This window comes from Rhamphochromis sp. 'chilingali', assembly GCF_963969265.1.
Source record: "Rhamphochromis sp. 'chilingali' genome assembly, chromosome: 2".
NCBI lineage: Eukaryota > Metazoa > Chordata > Actinopteri > Cichliformes > Cichlidae > Rhamphochromis > Rhamphochromis sp. 'chilingali'.
The window spans coordinates 3,129,262-3,149,399 of record NC_137930.1 but is presented as its reverse complement, the minus strand read 5'-3'; the positions used below and the strand labels follow the sequence as shown (position 1 = coordinate 3,149,399).

General features: G+C 41.9%; 1 protein-coding gene across 2 annotated transcripts in view; it reads right to left on the bottom strand.

Annotated features, from left to right (window-relative positions):
• Nucleotides 1-20,138, bottom strand: part of LOC308392026 (polypeptide N-acetylgalactosaminyltransferase 18-like) — a 188,852-nt gene that overhangs the window by 65,560 nt on the left and 103,154 nt on the right. For both annotated transcript variants that reach the window (XM_080874866.1, XM_080874867.1), the window contains exons 2-4: nucleotides 16,787-16,994; nucleotides 16,528-16,694; nucleotides 6,208-6,394 (exon numbers count right to left, since the gene is read on the bottom strand). In XM_080874866.1, the coding sequence (XP_080730992.1) occupies nucleotides 6,208-6,394; nucleotides 16,528-16,694; nucleotides 16,787-16,994 (562 nt within the window). The remainder of the gene's footprint in view (nucleotides 1-6,207; nucleotides 6,395-16,527; nucleotides 16,695-16,786; nucleotides 16,995-20,138) is intronic.

Below are 20,138 nucleotides of genomic sequence, written 5' to 3'. Positions count from 1 at the left end.
GAAAAAAGATTTGCTGTTGCTCACAAAGCACGAGATGGATATACAAATCTATCACCACCAAGTGTCAAGAACTGAGTGAGGAGCATCATCAAGAAATTCAAAGAGAGCCACAAGTACAGAACAAGCCTGACAGAGGTAGAAAGAGAAAGACTTCAAAGACTTTAGGAAGAAAACTAGGGAGAGATGTGTTTAACTACCCCAGACCCTGCAGAGGAATAGACTGTGCGGCTGCACACCAAGAAAAAGTCCACTTCTGTAGATAAAACTAAAGGTCTTTGGCCACAGAGATGCTACTTATGTTTAGACAAGGGAGAGGCACCACAGTCCCCACAGTGAAACACAATAGTGGAAGTATTATGCTGTGGATGCGTCAGTGCTTCTGGAACTTGGAACTAGTGACGGTGGAAGAAAGAAAGATATGTGACAACTTTAAATGAAAACTTCAAGCAGTCAGCAGCAAAACTGGGTCTGGGTCGTTCTTCTTCTTGTCCTGTTCAATACGACGACTAAAAACATACGCTGGTGCTGGTGAAGAACTCCCTCCACAAGCTGATTCTGTTTATCTGGATGCTACATTAAGATGAAAAGACTTTTTGGGATTTTCTTATCTGGACATTTAAGCATGCGTCAGACACCAAGTGAACGTTATGTACTGGCCTGCATGAAGCCCTGACTAGGATCCCATTGAAAATCTGTAGAGAGAACAGGGGACCACGGTCCATGTCAGAGGAACATCAAATCTGGAAGAGATGAGAGACTCAACATAGAAGAATGGGATGGGATTGCTCAGGAGGCGTGTGTGAGACTTGCTGAGAACGACAACAAATTACTGCAGGCTGCCGTCCGGCAAAAAGGACACACAAGTAGACTCGGTGCTGGAATGAAGAAGTGCAGGAAAATATTTAAAGGAAGAGTTTAGCAAAGACAAAGTGGGATAACCAGGCAGACAGGAGTACTGGAAGGTTAGGTGTACAGGAAGGAGAGAGGTGGCAAAGGAAAAGGGTTACAGAGACTTGTATGTAAAGCTGGAAGGTTTGGTGAGGACGAGCTGAGATGAATGCAGATCTGCTGTGGCGTTCACAGGTGTATAAGCTAATGTGTGTGCTGATAATAAAAGATATCGTTTCTTCTTTTAATGCTAAGGATGGAGCACGCTTCTTATCCTGCTCAGCTAACAGACTACAGTTTACTGTGCTGACAGTAAGGGCCGAGAGGTGACGGCTGTGACAGTCCAGCATATTGACATGAAGAATTAACATGAAAATGGCTTAAAAGTGTTCTTTCTACTTAGAAAAGCAGAAGTTCTAGTAATGCTAGTCTGTTACTAGTCTGTGTATGTGAAGATGACATGTGGCTGTCTTTTCACAACCATTTAGTAACCAACTGGATGGTGATTAAACACATGAAAAAACACAAACAATGCCAGACCCATTTAATTTCTTTGCTGAATTATTCCGATCAACATTTCTCACATTTCCTGAGACGGTTTGACTGAAGCGTCTCACGATTTCTGCAGATTGTGAGAATCTTTCTGTGATATTTGGTTCTGTAGATGAAGAAATCCCCAAGTTCCTCACACAAATACTCTGAAGCATATTGTTGCTAAACTATTTGCTCACACAGTCATTCACATAGTGGTAACATGTCCACATCTCTGCTTCTGAAAGACTCAACCTCCAGTGAACCTCGAGAGCATCTCACTGCCGAGGGACTCCTCTATCAATCCTTTATCTGAGGCCTGATTTGAAACTATTGGCAACAACAGTGTGAGCTGCATATGAAAGTTCCAGCTTGAACCAGTTGTACACAGAAACATCAAAACCCTCAGAAAGCAGCTTCAAAGGCTTTGGACCGATCTTCAAAGCGCGCAGCGCAGTGTTGCATTTTAGCCGCTGAATTAAACATGTTTCCAAGTCATGCAGCCATAACTGGAGCACTGAGGTGTAAGCTCCGTAGGTCAAAGTTGTCCTCATGAGTTAAAGTTTATCAATGATTTATATACGACATCACTAAGAAAGTGACACCGCTGAATGGAAATGGAAAGGAACTGTGTGAGGACTCAGGCTCTCTCTTGACATTAGGTTTAAATGTGTTCAAACAGAGAATGATTTTTAACCATCGCCTTTGTTTATATTGGGTTATTCTGGGCTACTGACTAAGTACTTGTGATAGCAAAGCGGAGACGTTTGTGTTCTTTTTTTTTCACATTTCCAGAACGCATTTTTATCATGCTGTTAGTATTTACAGCCAGATAAACAATGAATCTCTCTCTCTGTTGCTGCAAGTGAAGGATTACCTCATGATCTTGTTCCCAAGTGATGGGAACGTGGAGCAGGAGATGAAAAGTCGGATTGGTGCGGCATCAGCTTTAATGCGGGCCTCGTATCAGGCTATTGGGGTGAAGAGAGAGCTCAGCACTGGCAAAGCTTCCAATTTAGCAGTCATTCTGTGCTGTAACCCTCACCTATCGTCATCAGCTCTGACTGGTGACCGAAAGAATGTGGCCAAAATGAGTTTCCTCTGCAGGGCGGCTGAGCTCAGCTTTACAGATAATTTGAGAGAAGAGCAGCTCCTCCACATGGAGGTGGTTTGGGCATCTGAGGTGATGTCTGCATCAGTGGTCATCACTATGGAAACATATTTATAAACTCTTATTTGGCCCAGAAGTGTCTCAGAAGTGTCTCTTATGGAGCAACTGGGAAAGTATGTATGTATGAATAAAATGAAGACTGTGATCTGTTCTGATATTCTAAATAATAAAAGAAACAACATGTCAATAATAACTTTTATATTGATTTTGTTTTGATAAAACATTTTAAAGTTTGTGGATGAAGAGAACCTTGAAGAGACGTGCACCTACGCTCCTTCTTTTCCGAAGCATTTGATGTGCTAAGGTGGCAAACCGAGCTCACGAATACTGCTGGATATTAGCAACGACTAAAACCCAATGCTATGCCAGCAATTCTGACCCTCAAGAAGTCTTAATGTCCTTAGATAGCGAGTTTAATCACTTTAAGAAACATGAAAGAAGGAATATTACGAGTAATGTAGCCCTGAAAGCCAAGCAGTTGTCACATCCTGAGCTTCCTGATCACAGAGGAGTGTCGGGTCACTCAGCTCAGCAGTCTATAAGCCAATTAGACCCCTCCTCCACACACACACACACACACACACACACACACACACACACACACACACACACACACACACACACACACACACACACACACACACACACACACACACACACACACACATCACTCTCTCATGTGATGATCTTCTCTTTGATGTACAGTTTGAGTAATGTCTGTAATGTTGTTACGCTCGGGTTCAAACTGAAACGACTGAACAGAGATGTCTCAGCACTCGATGTCGCCGGTCAGATGGTGTTTCAGTGTAAACAACAAACGCTGCTCACAAGTTAAAGGATTTTATGTTTCTAAACTGACACAAAGTAAGACAACTGTTTGTTTTCTAAAAAGCATCAGATCCTAATTGCTGAAGTTAAAGTTAATCTGCAGGACAACCTTTACAATCTCTTAATCACAACATGTCCTGTCACGATAGTATTCATGTGATTAACCTGCATTCAGTAAACGTGACGTCTGAACTTGACAGTAAGGTGCAAAACGTCTGTGCGGTACCATTTCGACAATCCTAGGTTGCCTTTTTTCTCGCGTTATCGTGTTCACAGATGCCCGCCCACTCTCCGTGACAACAACCCCCCCGTCAGCCTTCAGACTGAGGCATAAAAAGCTGCACATGCATTCAGACTCAGAGTTCCTTTGAAGGGATGTGACCAATCAGATTTCACAATGCAAATACCGATCTCTCCTTTTTATCACGAAGATGATTGTGGCAAATATTTGTTTCCTTCGACACTGTCAGAAAAAACACGTTTCCAAGAATGAGCACGCAGACGAGCCACTACCTCAGACGCCTTTACTTTGTGGTTGTTGCTATAATTCCTTTTAAGGTGTCTTGGTTTAATGTCAGCCTGCATGAGGATTATTCCTTTCACAATGACCTTTTATTAAAGCCTACAAGAAGAAAGTATGAAATGCTAAAAATCTAACTTTATTTATTTTGTTTTCTGGCGCGTTGTTGTGTCGATATTCACAGCAAAGATATTATCGTTAACATTCACGCAGCAGAATTTAGTTCAGGTTTCACTGAGCAGATTCTTATTTCTACTTGGATTAAGTGATTCTGTGATGTAGTCACTGTAGATGTGTTTCTTTGTTGATCGGAGCAAAGACAAAGTGCGTAACCAGAGCGCTGCAGGTTTAATTAAGCACCCCTTTATTTAGCAGAATACCTCAACCACTTCATCTCTTTTATCCACCCGGGTCTTTGGAATTAAATCACCTCACTGCCAGCCTTTCACACGATTAACTTTGTGGCCTAAAATTCAAATAAATATGTCAGAGCCTCTGTGGCTCTCTGGAACTGAAGGTTTGCACCTGTCTGACTGATGAATATGTGAGAAAATGGGTTACAGCACCACAGGTTTGTTATAGCAGTCAGAGTGACGGAGGAATGCAGCGATCCCGTCATGAATCAGCTTATAAATAGATTATTTCTTCCATTGTGTGCTGAAATTCTTCAACCGCTGCTGCAATAAAAGAAGGAAAAATATGCCTTCTTTCTGGGAATTACCTATAATATTCTCTTTAGTTTACACTGGTGCAATCAGTGCAGTTTAATTGTTTTTATATAGCACCAATTCACAGTAAGAGTTGCCTCAAGGTGCTTTACATTGCAAAGTAAAGACTCTACGATATTACAGAGACAACTCTAACTAATGATCCGACATGAAAGAAGGCAGTCTGGGATATTTGCTTCATCTGTGTGTTAAGGGGTTCCTCACAGGTACAGGCCCGTGGTCTGAATAATCTTAACAGTGATAAGTTGATGATATTTAAAATCAAAGCATTATTTAATGCTGAGACTTGTAGGGAGAGGGTCTAATGGACATGTTGGATGAAGGTGGAGAGAATCGAGCAGTGACATATCTGTGACATGTGTGGGGAAGCTATGATTTCTTTTTCTCTAATGTTTCACATTAAATTTTAAAGAAATTCATGGAGAAATCCAGGGCTCAGAGGTTAATCCTGTTTTCCTCCGTCGATGACGCATTATAAGATGTCTCGGCTTCACAGTGGGCTTCTTTGATACAGTAAGAAACTACGTAAAACGCCGTTTCCAGTTCACGTGTTACCTTTGTGAATTCTATCAGAGAGACAAACCTGTCTGATTGATTGCTTTAAGCCTGCAGCACCACTAACTAACACACTTCACTGTGGAAGCAAAGCATGGAGTACGAGTAGCTGGTCATATGTTACTGAAGGCAATAATTATTTAAATTTTGCTACAGTACTTTTAGATTGATGTCCCCAGTGTTGTGTGGTCCGGTGTTCTAAATTTAAACGTTGTTAAGAAAAGGAGGATCTATTAAGTGTTCAGTTTCTCCATGCACCATATATCAGGACTGAGAGTGTGATTAAAGCGATGAGTGGACCTATTAACATTTTAAGAGAAGTCATTTGAGTCTCATTATGACTTGAGGCTTTATAGGTGTTAGCGGGGCCTGCAGTGGTGGTGTCGGGTTCTTTCTCCAGCTTCAGGTGCCACCCTTTTGTACACCATCCTGACAACACCTGAAATGAACAGGGTTCATGATGCTGGGTGGCTGGGCTTGTAATACACTTATGGTTTACACCAGTTTACACTGTTATGAAGGGTTAAATTAGCTGTGGAGACATAAAACCTGTGAACATGTTGATTTCTGCAGTAAAGCTACAAATCAAGGGAGTGCAGTCTCCACCTTTCTCAGTGGCGTTATTTTTCAAATCCATATGCCTTATGGTTATATACTCGTATTGTTTTCTTCAGCTTGTAGCCATTGTGGAGTTTTGAAAGCAGGAGTAAACTGTCCATTTGTTGGGAACTATTTTCAGCTTGAATTGGTGCAAATCTGGTGTTGCAAATGCACCTGCATGATCCCTTTCTTTAGAGGAGATTCTGAAAAGTTGTTATTGCTATTTATATGCCATTAGCATCGGCCCTGTGCTATATGCTGAGACAATCTGGTTCTCTTGTGGACCTCACAATGTCTTTGGCTGCAAATGTCCTTAAAACTACACTCGCTGCCAGCGTGAGCCAGCAGCTGCACGGAGCTTGCTTTAAGTGAAAAAAGCTGCTCACCATCCAGTGTTGAACTCCACGTGTGCGTCGAACAAAGCGACAACAGGGGCAGAAGCTGCCCTCCAGCCGCTCACTCTGGACCTGATCAGTCCTTCCTGCTTATCATGGCGGACCACCTTGATGAACCCCGGGCCGTGCTGAGCATTGGTCTCATCCACAAAGTTCTGCAGATGCTCCTTTAGCTCCACTGGAGAGAGACACACACAGATTTAAGCATATTGTTAGCAGAAGTAGGATCTCTGACATCTGTTGTGTGACTGATCTAATCGACAATACTCCACAAAAGCTCACACATGCTGTATTGACACATGCTAGGAAAGGCAGTGCAGGAAGACACCGGCTGAGTTAAACTGATGAGCAGCAGTTGTTAGTATGCAAAACAGCAGGATGGTGATGATGTTGGAGCTCAGTCCAAGCATTTCATTTGCGCCTAAAGTTATAAAATTGAGACTTGAGTATTTCTCAAGGAAAAAGATGAGAACAAAAAGAAATGATGATATTTCGTCACAGGTGTAGTTTATGGTCGGAGAGTGGAGCCTCTCCTATCTGAAATATTTACAGCAGCTGTGACCGAGACAGTCGATCCTGGTGGTGTGGCTGAGTTTCTGGAGTTGACAATGGCTGCTGATCCAAACGCACCTCAAATGTAGTCCAGTAGCGAGTATAGCAGCACCCTTGATGTGCATCTTGCAAGCCTACCATCTTTGAATGAGGTGATTTTTAGACAATCGCATGCTTGTAACTCTGTGGCAATAATCTGAAGAAACAAAAGGCCTCTGTGCCAAAGGGAAATAGTTACCTCAGTTTTGTACAGAAGGAACAATCCAACATTTTTCTTTAGAAGAACTGACGGCTAGCCAGGCCTGACTATTCAACATCAGAGTTGGACCTCAAAAACCTTCTGGTCCTGTAGCCTATAAGAATATCATTTTTCGTCTGGGTCTCTTTAATGACGTTTCTGCTGTTTATGGACTCAGTCAGTCATTCTGGATCTTACTGAAAAATAAATTCGTTGTATTTTATGATTCTTGGTCTGACTGTGTTTCTAGGTCGAGGGCTATCCATCGTGCGTTCACTGTGATTGGTAAGTGAGTTAAGGCTCTTTCACATTATGTTCACTTTTCCAGCCCTGGAGCCATTTTCATTTTTTCTTGCCTCCCTTTTTCTTCCTGAGTGACTTCACACAGACCTTGATTCACACAGACAGAAACATGCACAGAATATTTACGGCACACGTATATGCCATCTGCCCGCAGTGGAACAGCAGACGTCTTCATTTCCTGGTTGTGATTTTTCTGTGTTGTAATCCTGCCTGGAGGCTACGGCTGCTGCTTTTCTTTTTCTATTCATTATTACCATCAGCCTGGATTCTCTAGTCTCTCTGTTTCCTTTTAATGAGCCACAGTTTGCTGCTGACCTGGAAGAAAGATGGGGTCATTTACAACAGGAGTTGGGAGGATCTGAAAAGCACCTTACTGTGCTATATGTACATATGCGATGACTTCTAAGCACTCAAAAAAAAGAAAAAAAATGAAATCATTAAATCAAGCCCACCAAGCCCAATTAGCCCGGCCCACACCATGCAACCTGTTTTCATATAAAATATAGCCAAGTGAAGAGGAAGAGCCCTGATTTACTTTACGCTGTTAAAAAAAAAATCAATTATGTGATTGAACTGAGAATTTTGAGATCAAAATGAATGATGGATTGATGATTGCCCAACAGAAAATCAATCAACATGTGTTTATATTCAAGACTATACAATATCACAAAGAGAAAGAAAAAAAGTTTTGACTGAACAGCAGAAAAAGCTGTAATATTTAGAATAATGTGGCTTATAAATGTTGGATGATAATTATATAGACAGTTTAACCTGATACCTAAATTACTGTTGACTAATTTAATTATATACTTACTAAATCAACTCATCCTATCAATTCCCACGAGTCTGATGCTCATCCAGTCTCTTTTCTTTCCAAGCTCCTTTGAACGCTCATTGTAAGGAAAATTATGTTTCAGTCAGGACGCTTTCATTGGAGGGGGGTTGCAAAGCAGCTTGAACAAGTGCAGCAACTTTCCATGAGCTTTGCCAGTTGGACGTGTAGCGTATCAGCTGATGTAAGCTGGCAGTGAAATCAGATCATCTGTGGCTGATTTGTGGTTTGCTAACATTATATTTGAATAATATAAGATTAATGAAGATTAATCTTAATCTTCTTAAAGTCCGATTAACAAAAACACTTCTTATGTCAAAAACATTTTTTTTAATATATTAGATGTGCAAGGCCAGTATGTTTAGGAGATCACTGTCGTACTTCTGCAGAGTGCATTACATACCAACCACTGTGTATGATGCTGGATTGAGGACACAAATGCGAGCCATGCCGTGGATCGGCGAGAGCATCAAAAGTTGCGTCTGGAATCTGTTCAAGCCACTCTCCTGGTTTCATGGTTATAGATCGGAAAGCTCCTGTTACCACCAAGACCACTTTGGACTCGTCCAGATCTCCTCGAGTTGTTTCTTCAGCCTCTGGTAGTTCTTGATTTTTTCGTTCCCCTTCTTCCTGCTGTTCCTGTCACATCTATCAGAACTGCAGTCTTCTGTTCCTTGTCAGCCACCACGTCTTGCTGATTAGCCAGCAGCTGCTTGTCCTTTTTAGAAATCACAGTTCCACAAGACCTTAGCTGTGTTGTTCTCGACCACCTTTGGTCGGCTGCTATCAAGACTTTCAGATTTCTAGTCCATATGTTGTCGTTTCTCCACACTGTGTTGTCCCCCTCAGCTTACACAGTCTCAGATTGCAGCTTATATTCTTCATTTATTCTAAATGGGGGACCTGTGCATAGTCTGCAACTTAGATCCTGTCAGCTGTGGTAGACTCCTGCCTCTATGGACCTGCGTATTCGGTCCTGTTGTGGTGCTGCCATGATCTGTCCTTTAAGCCAGCCTTTTCTAGACACTGGTACGATTTCTGGATGCCAGTCATTTCCTCTGTCTGTCGATGGTACATCTCATACGGATACTTAGTTGTCCATGATCGTTGTCCTGTCCCTCATCACCATCTGTCTTCAGCTGCCTGGGGGATTCTTGGAGTAGCTCATCCCAGGGGGCAATCTTCCTGACGTATTTGCAGATGGTAAACGATCAGCGAGTCGATGTCTCACTCATTCGTGGCATACAGCTTGATGTCATCCATGCACCGGAGGTGACTGATGGTCACTCCACTCCATAATCTATATTCACATCTACTTTTAGTGTTGAGCTGAGCGATATGCAGAGCAGCAGCAGGAACAGTCATCATCTTTGTGTAGTCTGCACTCGTGTGTTAAAAGTTGGCCTCCAGTCACTTCTAGACAAATGTCATCAGTGCAGTGAAAAGCACTCCAGTAACCATGTGTGGAGCATTGACTTACAGGCTTTCCTGTGGTCAATCCAGACAGTTCTCGTGTCTGCCCGATCGTAGAGTTCTGGTGTACTGCTCTATCAATCAGGAGCTGGCCCTCTGGTATAATTTTGCTCCATTTATGCCTTTTATACTGTATTTCCATGTATGTTCATATGTTTCAATGCATTATTGCACCTATTTCCCAGTTTTCCAAGCAAAACACAAAGAAGGATGGCTGAAGACTTTTTCCCAGCACTGTATTTATAATGGAATTCATATAAAGCTTTCAAAAAGATTCAAAGTATTGTCATTGTGCCATTAATGGAGGTTTGCATGGCTCAGTGATCTTTGATAAGCCCCCTGAAGTGATATGAACACAGCCTCTCAAGTCTAATTTAGTATTCTGGTGGCAACACTTGCCTGCATTTCCACTTTTGCCTTCATCTGGCCTCAGTTGACCCTCATTTGTCATAATTACACCCTGCATGATCAATAAGCAGCATTAATGATCTTGCACTTTTACTCAGTTATCTTTCATCACTTGCCTTCATTATAAATTACCTCCACGCAGCTGTAACTCATTCCAAAGCAAAAACATTAAATCATGAGCTACTTCCCAAAGAATTGCTAAGTTGAACGTTTGTAACGCATTGGGAGAGAATAATTTGAGGTAAATGTTAAACGTATTCATTCCCTTGCTTGCTCCACTAATCAGCATTCAACCCCGTGCAGCAACCATAACTAAACTCTGATATATTGTATTATTGAAGAACAGAGGAGCAGTGGCAGACCCATAAAATCTGCAGGCGTTGGATGCACGGACAGATTTCTCATAATGGTAATTATAGATTTGGCAGCAGTGAAATATGTTTCATTGTACGTGATGCAATTATTAACACTGGAAGTCTAATAGACAAGCCACATCCAGGCTTTGCCTGTGACTGCTGCAATAAGTCTGACTTTGTGTTCATGCACCAGTGATGCAGCTAATGCCTACACGTGTCCTGATTTCGTGCACCATCCGAGGCAGAATATACGTGGGACATAAAACGTGGACCAGTCGAGGCTGTAGCTCAACTAAAGGTGCCAGTGCATGCTGCAGTTATTCAACTCTGGATCTCTGTCCTATAATGTGAAGATAAGCTCTTCATCAAACTGGAGTGACTTTAACTAGCTCTTCATTTGGCTGGCTCTTTTCATTTCACTCTGTGTTTGAACCATTAAACATTCCAACAAGTTGGTTGAGCTGAAATTTTGCTGCCACTTGGGACCAAAGATGAAATCTGCAGCTTCACGTGGCTAAAATTAGCCTCAGCCTAAGATGAGGTTGAAGTTTCATTAGAAAACTTGCATATTGCTCTTAAGGTTTCCATCAGTCTATTACAAGCTAAGCTAACCGACCCCTCATCAGTCCTCACTCTTATTTTTGGTTTTGGTTTTTTAGTTTTCGGAAACACAACAGCTACATATTAGCTAATATATCCTGTCACTCTATTAATCCTTTTAGCAAATTTACACTTTAAAAATAAAATACACATAAAAACAAACAAATAAAAAAATAAATAACTACATATTGCTACAGCTTTTTGTTGTTTTTTACCACCCACGATAACATCCTGTAAAAAATTTCTGCATGACAGAAATTTTGTGTCAAGTTTCATCAGGAAAATTAAACTGCTAAAGGTGGAAACAACAAACTTGAGGGAAAAACACTGTCGAGTACAACTATAGACACGCTAGAGGTGATACGAGCAGCTGTTGATGTGCGACCCAAAATTAAACAAATGACTCTGCTGCAGAATGTGCCAGCTGCACTCCATGTGATAGAAAGAGAGTGAGATACATCCCAGGTAGAAATGATTTTTCACCTTTATTATGGGACAATATTGTGCAGCTCCTGTTACAAGGATAAGTCACTTTAGTTATTAAAGTTGTTGAAGAGTTAAACAGCTATGTTGTACTTTTATTTAACACCTCCATTAAAAACACTGCTTGCATTTGACCCTGTGTACCCTGCTGTGGCTCTACTGCTACAGAACAATGCTGCTGCTCCTGGCACCCTGACAGATTCACATTTTTTTAATCGTCAGTAACTCATATAACAGAAGGATGCATTTCACCTACCCCTGGTGTAAATGACATTAATGTGAATTCATTCTTTAAATGCTGATAGAGTCTAAACCGTGTCAAAAACTTTGTCTGTCTTATTGTTGCTTTGGATGAACTTGCACAGAATAGAATTCAGTGCACTGAAGCATCCGCTCGTTCTATTAACCGATGTGAAAACTGAACAAACACAACAAAAACTGGAAACTGATACAGTTTGTCTTAGAGTTAAAGTTGTGTCTTTGGAACATACCGCAGCATAAAAGGATGTAAAAACAAAAAAAGAGAAAAAAAGACTTGTAGTGAAGTCCAACACTAAAATATTTGATGGACATTTCAATTTGGACATATTTAGCCATAATATAAACAAGTGCAGAGTATCAGTGAGGAGGAAGAGAGAGCTGTTATGAAAGGGATGAAAACTGGAAAAGTGGCAGGCTCAGACTGCATACCTGTGCAGGTACAGAGATGTTTAAGAGAGAGGGCAGTGGACTTTTTAACCAGTCTGTTTAACACAGTCTTGGAGAGTGAAAGGATGGCTGAGGAATGGAGAAGTGTGCTGGTACTGATGTGCAGAGCTGTAGGAACTACAGAAGAATAAAGCTCATGAGAAATATCATTAAGATATGAGAACGAGTTGCTGAAGCAAGGTTAAGAAGAAAAGTGATGATCAGTGAGCTGCAGAGTGAGCTCATGCTGAGAAACAGCACTAATGTTTGGATTCAGTGCTGATGGAGAAGTATAGACAAGCTCTTTGTGAATCTACAGAAGGCATATGATTGGGTGCCAAGAGAGGAACTGTGGTCCTGCATCAGGAAGTCAGGAGTGAAGTATGTGAGGCAGGTGGTGCAGGACGTATGAGGACCGTGTCACGGCGGTGAGCTGTGAGTAGCTGATAGATGGGATGGCGGTGGGGGTGGGATTACATCAGTGATTGGCTCTGAGCCCCTTCTTGTTTGCAGTGGTGATGGACAGACTGACAGATGAGGTCAGGCAGGAGTCTCTGCAGACTCTGGTGAAGCCGAAGGAAGAAGCAGCTATATTGTAAACAATAAAATAGGGAACGATGTTTTGGCTTAATGCTGGAACCGGTCTTCTAACTAATGGGATGTTAGCCATCATCTCCTTCCTCCACTAGAAGGCATTTATGGTTTTATTCTGAACTAGTTTTGAAATTTAACCTTTGGGTTAATTTAATGTTACACAAACCATCCGTGGAGCGACCATATTGCATACACAGCACTTCTGTGGTCAGAGGATTAGTAGATGTGTTTGAGCCCCTGTCAGTCAGAAAATCAGCAGATTTCCTTTTGATCTTATTTCAAGTTGGTAATTAAGCTAATACTCAGCACATGAGGGATATAAGCTGTCATGTTCACATGAATGCTTGCAGACAATATACATCTCCTGTGGCTCAGGAGGCTGTGCAGTTGGGAGGTTGGTGGTTCAGTTCCCATTTGCTCCAGTCTGTGCGCAAAGCTATCACTGTGCAAGATAGTGAAGCCTGAGTTGCTCTCTGATGTGTTCATTGAAGTGCTAATGTTGGATAGAAAGCACCTCAGGCACAGAAAAAAGTGCTTGTATGAATGGGTGAATGAGGCTCGTAAAGTGCTTGAGTTGAAAAGCACTAAATAAGATCCAGTCGATTTACCAGCGTGCCACGCTCTGAACTGGAGATTGTTATTCCTGGCTCTACTTAATTATGTTTGGATTTGTGTATCTGTGTTCATTGGATTTACCAAAACCTCCCTGAAACGTCTGCAGGTTGTTCAGAAAGCTGCAGCTGATTGAGACTTCTAACTACTCCTATATCACACTGTTGCTAAAACAGTTGCACTGGCACCCAGCTAGCTTCAAAGTCCATTTTAAGATTCTGGTTTTTGCTTTTAGAGCCGTGCATGGACAAGCACCTGTGGACATCAGTGAACTTTTGCATCTAGACATCAGCTAGCTGTGCAGCACACAAGGCTGAGAGGGGAAGCAGACGGAGCTTTTGCAGCAGTGGATCCAGACTCAGCAGCTCTCTGCCTATCAGCTACTCAATGGTCTCTTTCAAAAAATTCAGCTTCTTATCTTCATTTTTTTAGCACCTCGGTTGTGAAGCACTATAATTTTTTACTTTATTTTCTTTACTTTATTTAGTATTTATCGAACAGTTTGAATAATGGAATAAGCTGATAGTCCGCAGTGCTGAACTGTATCACACGTCTTCATCCAAAGCGAAAAATCCCCAAAGGTTTCATATCCTTCAGACATCATCAGTAAGTAAAGAATTTATTTAGATGTGTCGGCACACATTCGTTTGAAATTTCCCTGGAAGAAGCCCACACAGGCACAGGGAGGACATGCTTACTCCACACAGGTTTTAACCAGGAGCCTTCTCCCTGTGAGGGGACACTGCTAAGCAAGACATTAAGAACAACTGCTGCTGTGCCAGCTGTGTAAGTGCAGGCTGGCTCTGAGGAAGCTTGAGGGTTTTATGAAAGTCAAACAGCTGGAAGCCACAAACACAACTTCAGCTCGCGTCACATCAAATCTGAAGTGCATCAGGTTCAGTTCAATTTTACTTATACAGCAACAAATCACAACAACGGTCGCCTCAAGGCTCTTTATATTGTAAAGTAGACCCTTCAATAATACAGAGAAAAACCCAACAATCATATGACCCCCTATGAGCAGCACTTTGGCGACAGCGGGAAGGAAAAACTCCCTTTTAACAGGAAGAAACCTCCAGCAGAACCAGGCTCAGGGAGGGGCGGGACCATCTGCTGTGATTGGTTGGGGTGAATCAGAGATTCAATCATGATTAGCCTCACAGGTCTGTCTGCCTCCGCTGAAACGTGAAACAAGCTTAACCTCCTAAGACCCGAACTCTTCGACAGCATGCATTTTTAATTTCTCTTTGATATTTGGGCTGATTAGGGCCCGATGAATGTAAAAACATTCAAAATTACCAGATTTTTTTTTCCCTTATTTTTGTTTTTAAGAAAAATAAGAGCTACATGAGGATATTCATTTAAAAATTTGATAGAACAGTAGCAGTATAATGTCCTCGTAAGTGGATATCAGGTCCTTGTAGAGCAAAATTGGGTATTTTGGTCTAAATAACCCAAAATGTGATGTCCACATATGTGGGCGCAGGTCCTAGGAGGTTAATGTTAAAGCTAAAAAAGAAGCTTAATGACTGTTTTGTCCACAAAAGGCCGGGCTAATGCCACACGCTGGATGCGTGAGAGCTGAAAACATTAACAGTCCACTCCTCTCACACTGACAGCAGAACAGTGGTTTGTTTTATTTTATGTAGTTTATATATTTTTAGCAGCCTTTAATACTATTTCCTGTAAGCTGTAGACATTCACGACGGCCGTCTACCACGCCACTTCATTTCTACTGTTTTCTGTCTTCTTCTGTTTAGACTTTTCATTTCTGTGCCCACGGTGTAATGATGTAAGCCTTCAGTGTGGCTTTAGCTTTAAATATACTGTTTTATTTCTATCTGTGCATTATTCTCTTCCACCAGATGTGAGACCTCTTGAAAACTAATGATTTATCATTGGAGTCTGTTTACACAGAATAACCCTGCGACTGAGCATCTTTGATCTTACACATCTTACACATCTTATCTTAAAAAAAAAAAAAAAAAACAAGTCGAATTTCCCAGAGGAACCCACCCGAGGGATTAATAAAGTTCTATCTTATCTTATGATGCTGTTACAACCAGCCAAAGAGCTGCTTTGAAGAACTGAAAAATCAATAATTTAATGCATATAAAATCTTAATCTACATACAGAGAAGAGGCCTGTGAAGACCTTTGTTTCTGAAACGTACATATAAATACAGACACACTAATTTATACTCAGAAGATGTGTTTTATTTGCAGATCCCTAGAGGCAGCAATATATTTTTCTTAAAAGCAAGAACTGTATTGGTTTGCAAATGACACGTTGCAGCTTTCTGAATATGGATTTCCTCACTGACCGAGTTTCTGCAGTTTTACACCAAATAAATTCCAGTTCTACATGAAGTAAAAGATCAAGAAGACTTTGATTAGAAACCCCCCCCCCCCCCCGGAAAAAAAAGCATCGTTATAGCATTAGAAGAAATACAACTTGGCATGGATCACGACATCTACAGATGACACTGTGATCTGTAGCAAGAGTAGAAGCAAAAGAGCACATGTGTGTGAATGAGACGGAGACGGGTGTAAAGGCGAAGCTGCAAGGAGCAGAGGTAGGGAAGATGGATGAGTTTAAATATCTGGAGTCAACCATCCAAGAGAGAGTGCACAAGAGAGGTGAAGAAGAGAGTCCAGGCAGGGTGGAGTGGGTGGAGATGAATGTCAGGGGTGATTTGTGACAGAAGGATCGCAGCAAGAGTGAAAAGGAAGGTTTACAAGGTTGTAGTGAGACCCGCTCTGAGGTCTGGTTTGGAGATGATGGCACTGACAAAAAGACAGGAGGCCGAGCTGGAGGAGCTAAGATTTCCACTGGGATTAGAAGCGCGTACATCAGAGGGACAGCTCCGGTTCAGCGGTTTGGATACAAAGTTAAAGACACGAGGCTGAGATGGTTTGGACATGCGCAGAGGAGGGTGAGTGGAAATGCTGAAGATGTCAGGCAGGAGGAGGAACGGACGACCTCTAGGGAGGTTCATGGATGTAGTGAGGGAGGACATGCAGAGAGTCGGAGTAAGAGGGGGGAAATCTTAGGGATAGGGTAAGATGGAGGAAGATGATCTAATGCGGTGACCCCTTAAGGAAGCAGAAGAAGATGTGCAAGTAGAACTAGACATGAAAAAAGAAATGCTGAGGAAGGTTTAAGGTTCTTACAGCTGTTGCTGTGGTCATCCACCAGTATGACCTCTTTGAGCAGGTGGGAAGGAGTCCTCTGGATGGCCGTGTGGATGGAGCGCAGCAACACCGACAAGGCCTCGTTGACAAAGATGAAGATGACACTGAGCTGGGGAAGGTCTGATGAGTAGGACATGTTTCTGCATCTGAGGGGAAACGCCAACATTCAGAAGCTTTGTGAGCCAAAATCACATCCTGTTAAATCCTTACAGGAGAACACCACCACACCGACACTCACCCGTCAGGCCGTAAATCTGGAATCGGGCGGGTGAGGGAGATGCGGTCGCTAAGGTAACCGTTGTAGCCATAGTACTTGAACTTCTTGAGGGCAACCCTTCGGCTTTCCGGGCCAAGGTCGTGACCCCAGTGGTTGAAGAGTGAGGAGGCGGGGTCTGAGGCTGCGTCTGACGAGGATGCCGCATCTTCCCCATCCTTCAGAGGAGTTTCTGTGGACAGAGAGAGGGAGCGGTCGATGACTAGGATTATACAGTTAACCCTTTATCACCCAGGTATCACACAGGCTGCCTGGACTTGTTTTGTACCTTGTGAATGCTTTGTGCTTCTGTAATAAACCGAATATGAGCGAAAATCTTCTTTATTTTCAGAAACCATTTGAATTTTTGTCTCTAGTACCAACGGGAACAGAGTTACGCTTTCTCAGGAGAAATGACTATGACCAAGTCTAAGCGCTCCATGTGGTTATCAAACAAAACCTGTTGACTGAGGGCTGAAAGAATCATTTCTGCAGCATCGGGAAAAAGGATGGAACTCAAATGCGATTGAAGAAACAGGGATTTTTATTGTCATTCCAAATAACACCATCAGGCAGCTGCACAGATCCGTTTCTGCAGAAGTGGAAACAAATCCTCTAACGTGCCCCAATGTGACACTATTTGGTTTTCAGATCAGCTCGGACCTCTGCGCCACACATGCACATGGTGGAAAACAGTAACAACCAAAAACATGCTGTAGGCATATTTGGTGGTTTGAAATGATCGATTTAAAAAATATATAGCATGCAAAGAGGCTTTAATGTATTCCGCTTTTCACTGTGCAGGCTGCAGAATTTGGATGCAGCAGTCTGTTGTTTGTCCGAATCACCAAAAGATGGGGATCCTCTGAGAGAATGAAATATTCATGAACTGAGGCCGGCTGGAACTCCTCACTCAGGTGTGAAGGTGTTGAAAACACAGAAAGTATATAAGCAAAAACTTTTTTCAATCCATAAAAACGAACTCAACACCGAGCCACGAGACTCCAGCATGGAAGTCACGATCTTGAATGTGTAATATACACCACAGTGGTTTGAATGCTTGAAGTTAAACTCAAACAAAATAAAAAACAGAAATATGAATTAATTCAATTTTCCAAAAAGATCAAAAAGTATTTGTTTTCTTTTCCCATGACAGCGGTTGACAGTTGCTCAAAGCGCTGTCAACTTTTATAACCTGCTACTCACTTTTTTAAACCCCTTTTCATGGAGCCCACGTACTGTAGCGTTGGGCTGTCACGCTGTAAGACATTTGACATTTGGCAGGACCCACTGTGCTGTGCCAGGTTTGTATTTCACACAAGGTGACAACGTTTAGTACCTCCTGCTCAACAAGGGAAAGTTGGTAAGCTTAAAGTTCTCATCTACAACTTCCAACTGAACACTAAACATCATCACGACTGCAACTCATCACCCAAGAGCTTGTTATGATTGAGGATTCAGGGTGCACCAGTCTGCCGCCGCATTAAAACCTGGTGGTTTTAATTAAATTTGTTTTAAACCAATTTTAAACTAATTAAAACCTGGTGGCCCTCGCCAAAATCCCCCGATCCTAATCGTTTTTTAGCATCGGCACGTGTATTCTTGGACCTGTGGAAGTGGTTGCCGGCAAATTGACGGGGTCGTCCTTGGTTTGCGTGGAAGACAGTGACTCGTCTGCAAACTACTCACGGCAAGAGTGAAAAAGTGTGACACAAACCAGAAACAGATCATTTAGTAAAAGTAAAAGCTCCTTTTTAAATGTTACTTTGAAGGTGAATGTTTTCCACTTTTTTAAGTTTCAAGCAGAAAGTGAATTCAAGTGAAAGTCTGAGCTTTGAGCGTGCTCATTTGAAGCCTGCACATCTTTTATAGATATTGTGTTGCACTGTCTCTTTGCCCCCCAAACTATGTGCGACATTGCCAACTGCACTGGTCTGCATTAAATATTTAATAAGACAATATCCTTTATGTATGGGATAATTTTGTACTGAACTGAAGTCACATATTGGGCAAGTTATCAACACATGACCGAACATGATGTCCAACCAAAGACAAATGTAAAAAAGCCTGAAAAAGAGGAGGGTCACACTCTGCTCCTCATATTTAAAAAAAAACAAACAAAACTGCATTGATCAAGATCAGGATAGCATGACAGGTTTATTGGGATTACAAGAATACTATGTAGGAGTGATGGGCAATATGTAGTGATTTGTTATTAAGGTGACATTGAAGACGTCAGTGGATGTAAGCTGAATTTTGAAGGATTGCTAACATCACCCCGCTCTGCACCCCTACTAAGTTTCATCAGAATTGACTAAAACATTTCGAGCTCTCACATTTATCGCATCAAAAACACAACCTTCTCTGTGGAGGTAAAAAGAAAAGGGAAAAACAAATGTCCAACAAGAAATGGTGATACATTTTCAAACACCTGAAAGGTGATAAATTATTCACTTCTATGTTCGTGAAAAAAGCAGAGGTGCAAAAATTGTCCAAGAACTCATTTGAGCTCTTTAGTCACTTTTTCTTTAGAGGAGATGACTAACAAAACACAAACTCCATCACGTGATCGTGACTGGCTCATGTTCTGATGGGGGTTTTTTTTTTAAATACAGGAGTTTTCTCCAGACTGGGATGCTTTTATCACGGGTAATTATGGCACATCACAGTAACATACTCCACAGGTTTAATTTTGGTTTCTGCAGTTTGACTTTAAGATTTTGACTCCAACCAGCCGACTATCTCTACTTCTATTTTCAGCCCTCAGTGGAGGACTGTGAAGTGCCTCCTTCCTGCAGCAAATGGCTTTTTTTTTATTACTTTGAACAGCAGTACTTCCCCCTTTGGTAATAACATACTCAGTGCCCTCGTGGGTGAAATGGCACCTCCCTCCAAGTCCACTCATAGCCTCATAATAAGCACCCTAAAAGCACTACAAATGATTCGGTGTTCCATTTTTCTTGGCCACAAATGCATTCTGAGTCATGCAAAGTTTTTAAGAGTTTTAAGTCACCTCATTTGCAGCCATTTATATTCACTGATGCATTTAGTTAATGCATTGTGCTTTTCAGAACAGACAAAAAAAGTAAAAGCTGGAGAGGGGAAAAGAAAGATGGATGGCAGATTGAACCCGTGTGTGTGTACTCTGTGCTCGGGTTGAGAACAGATGAGCAGAGGGAGTGTGCTGTGACCTGCACTGCACTGTGTTAGACAAACCTCATTACTAATTCAGTTGGACCAAGCTACCCTTTACAGCACAGCTGGAGGGCACATCATAGCTCTGTACAAGACGTCAGGGAGAATAAAGTGGGACAATGCTGAGGTTGTGTCCGTGTGC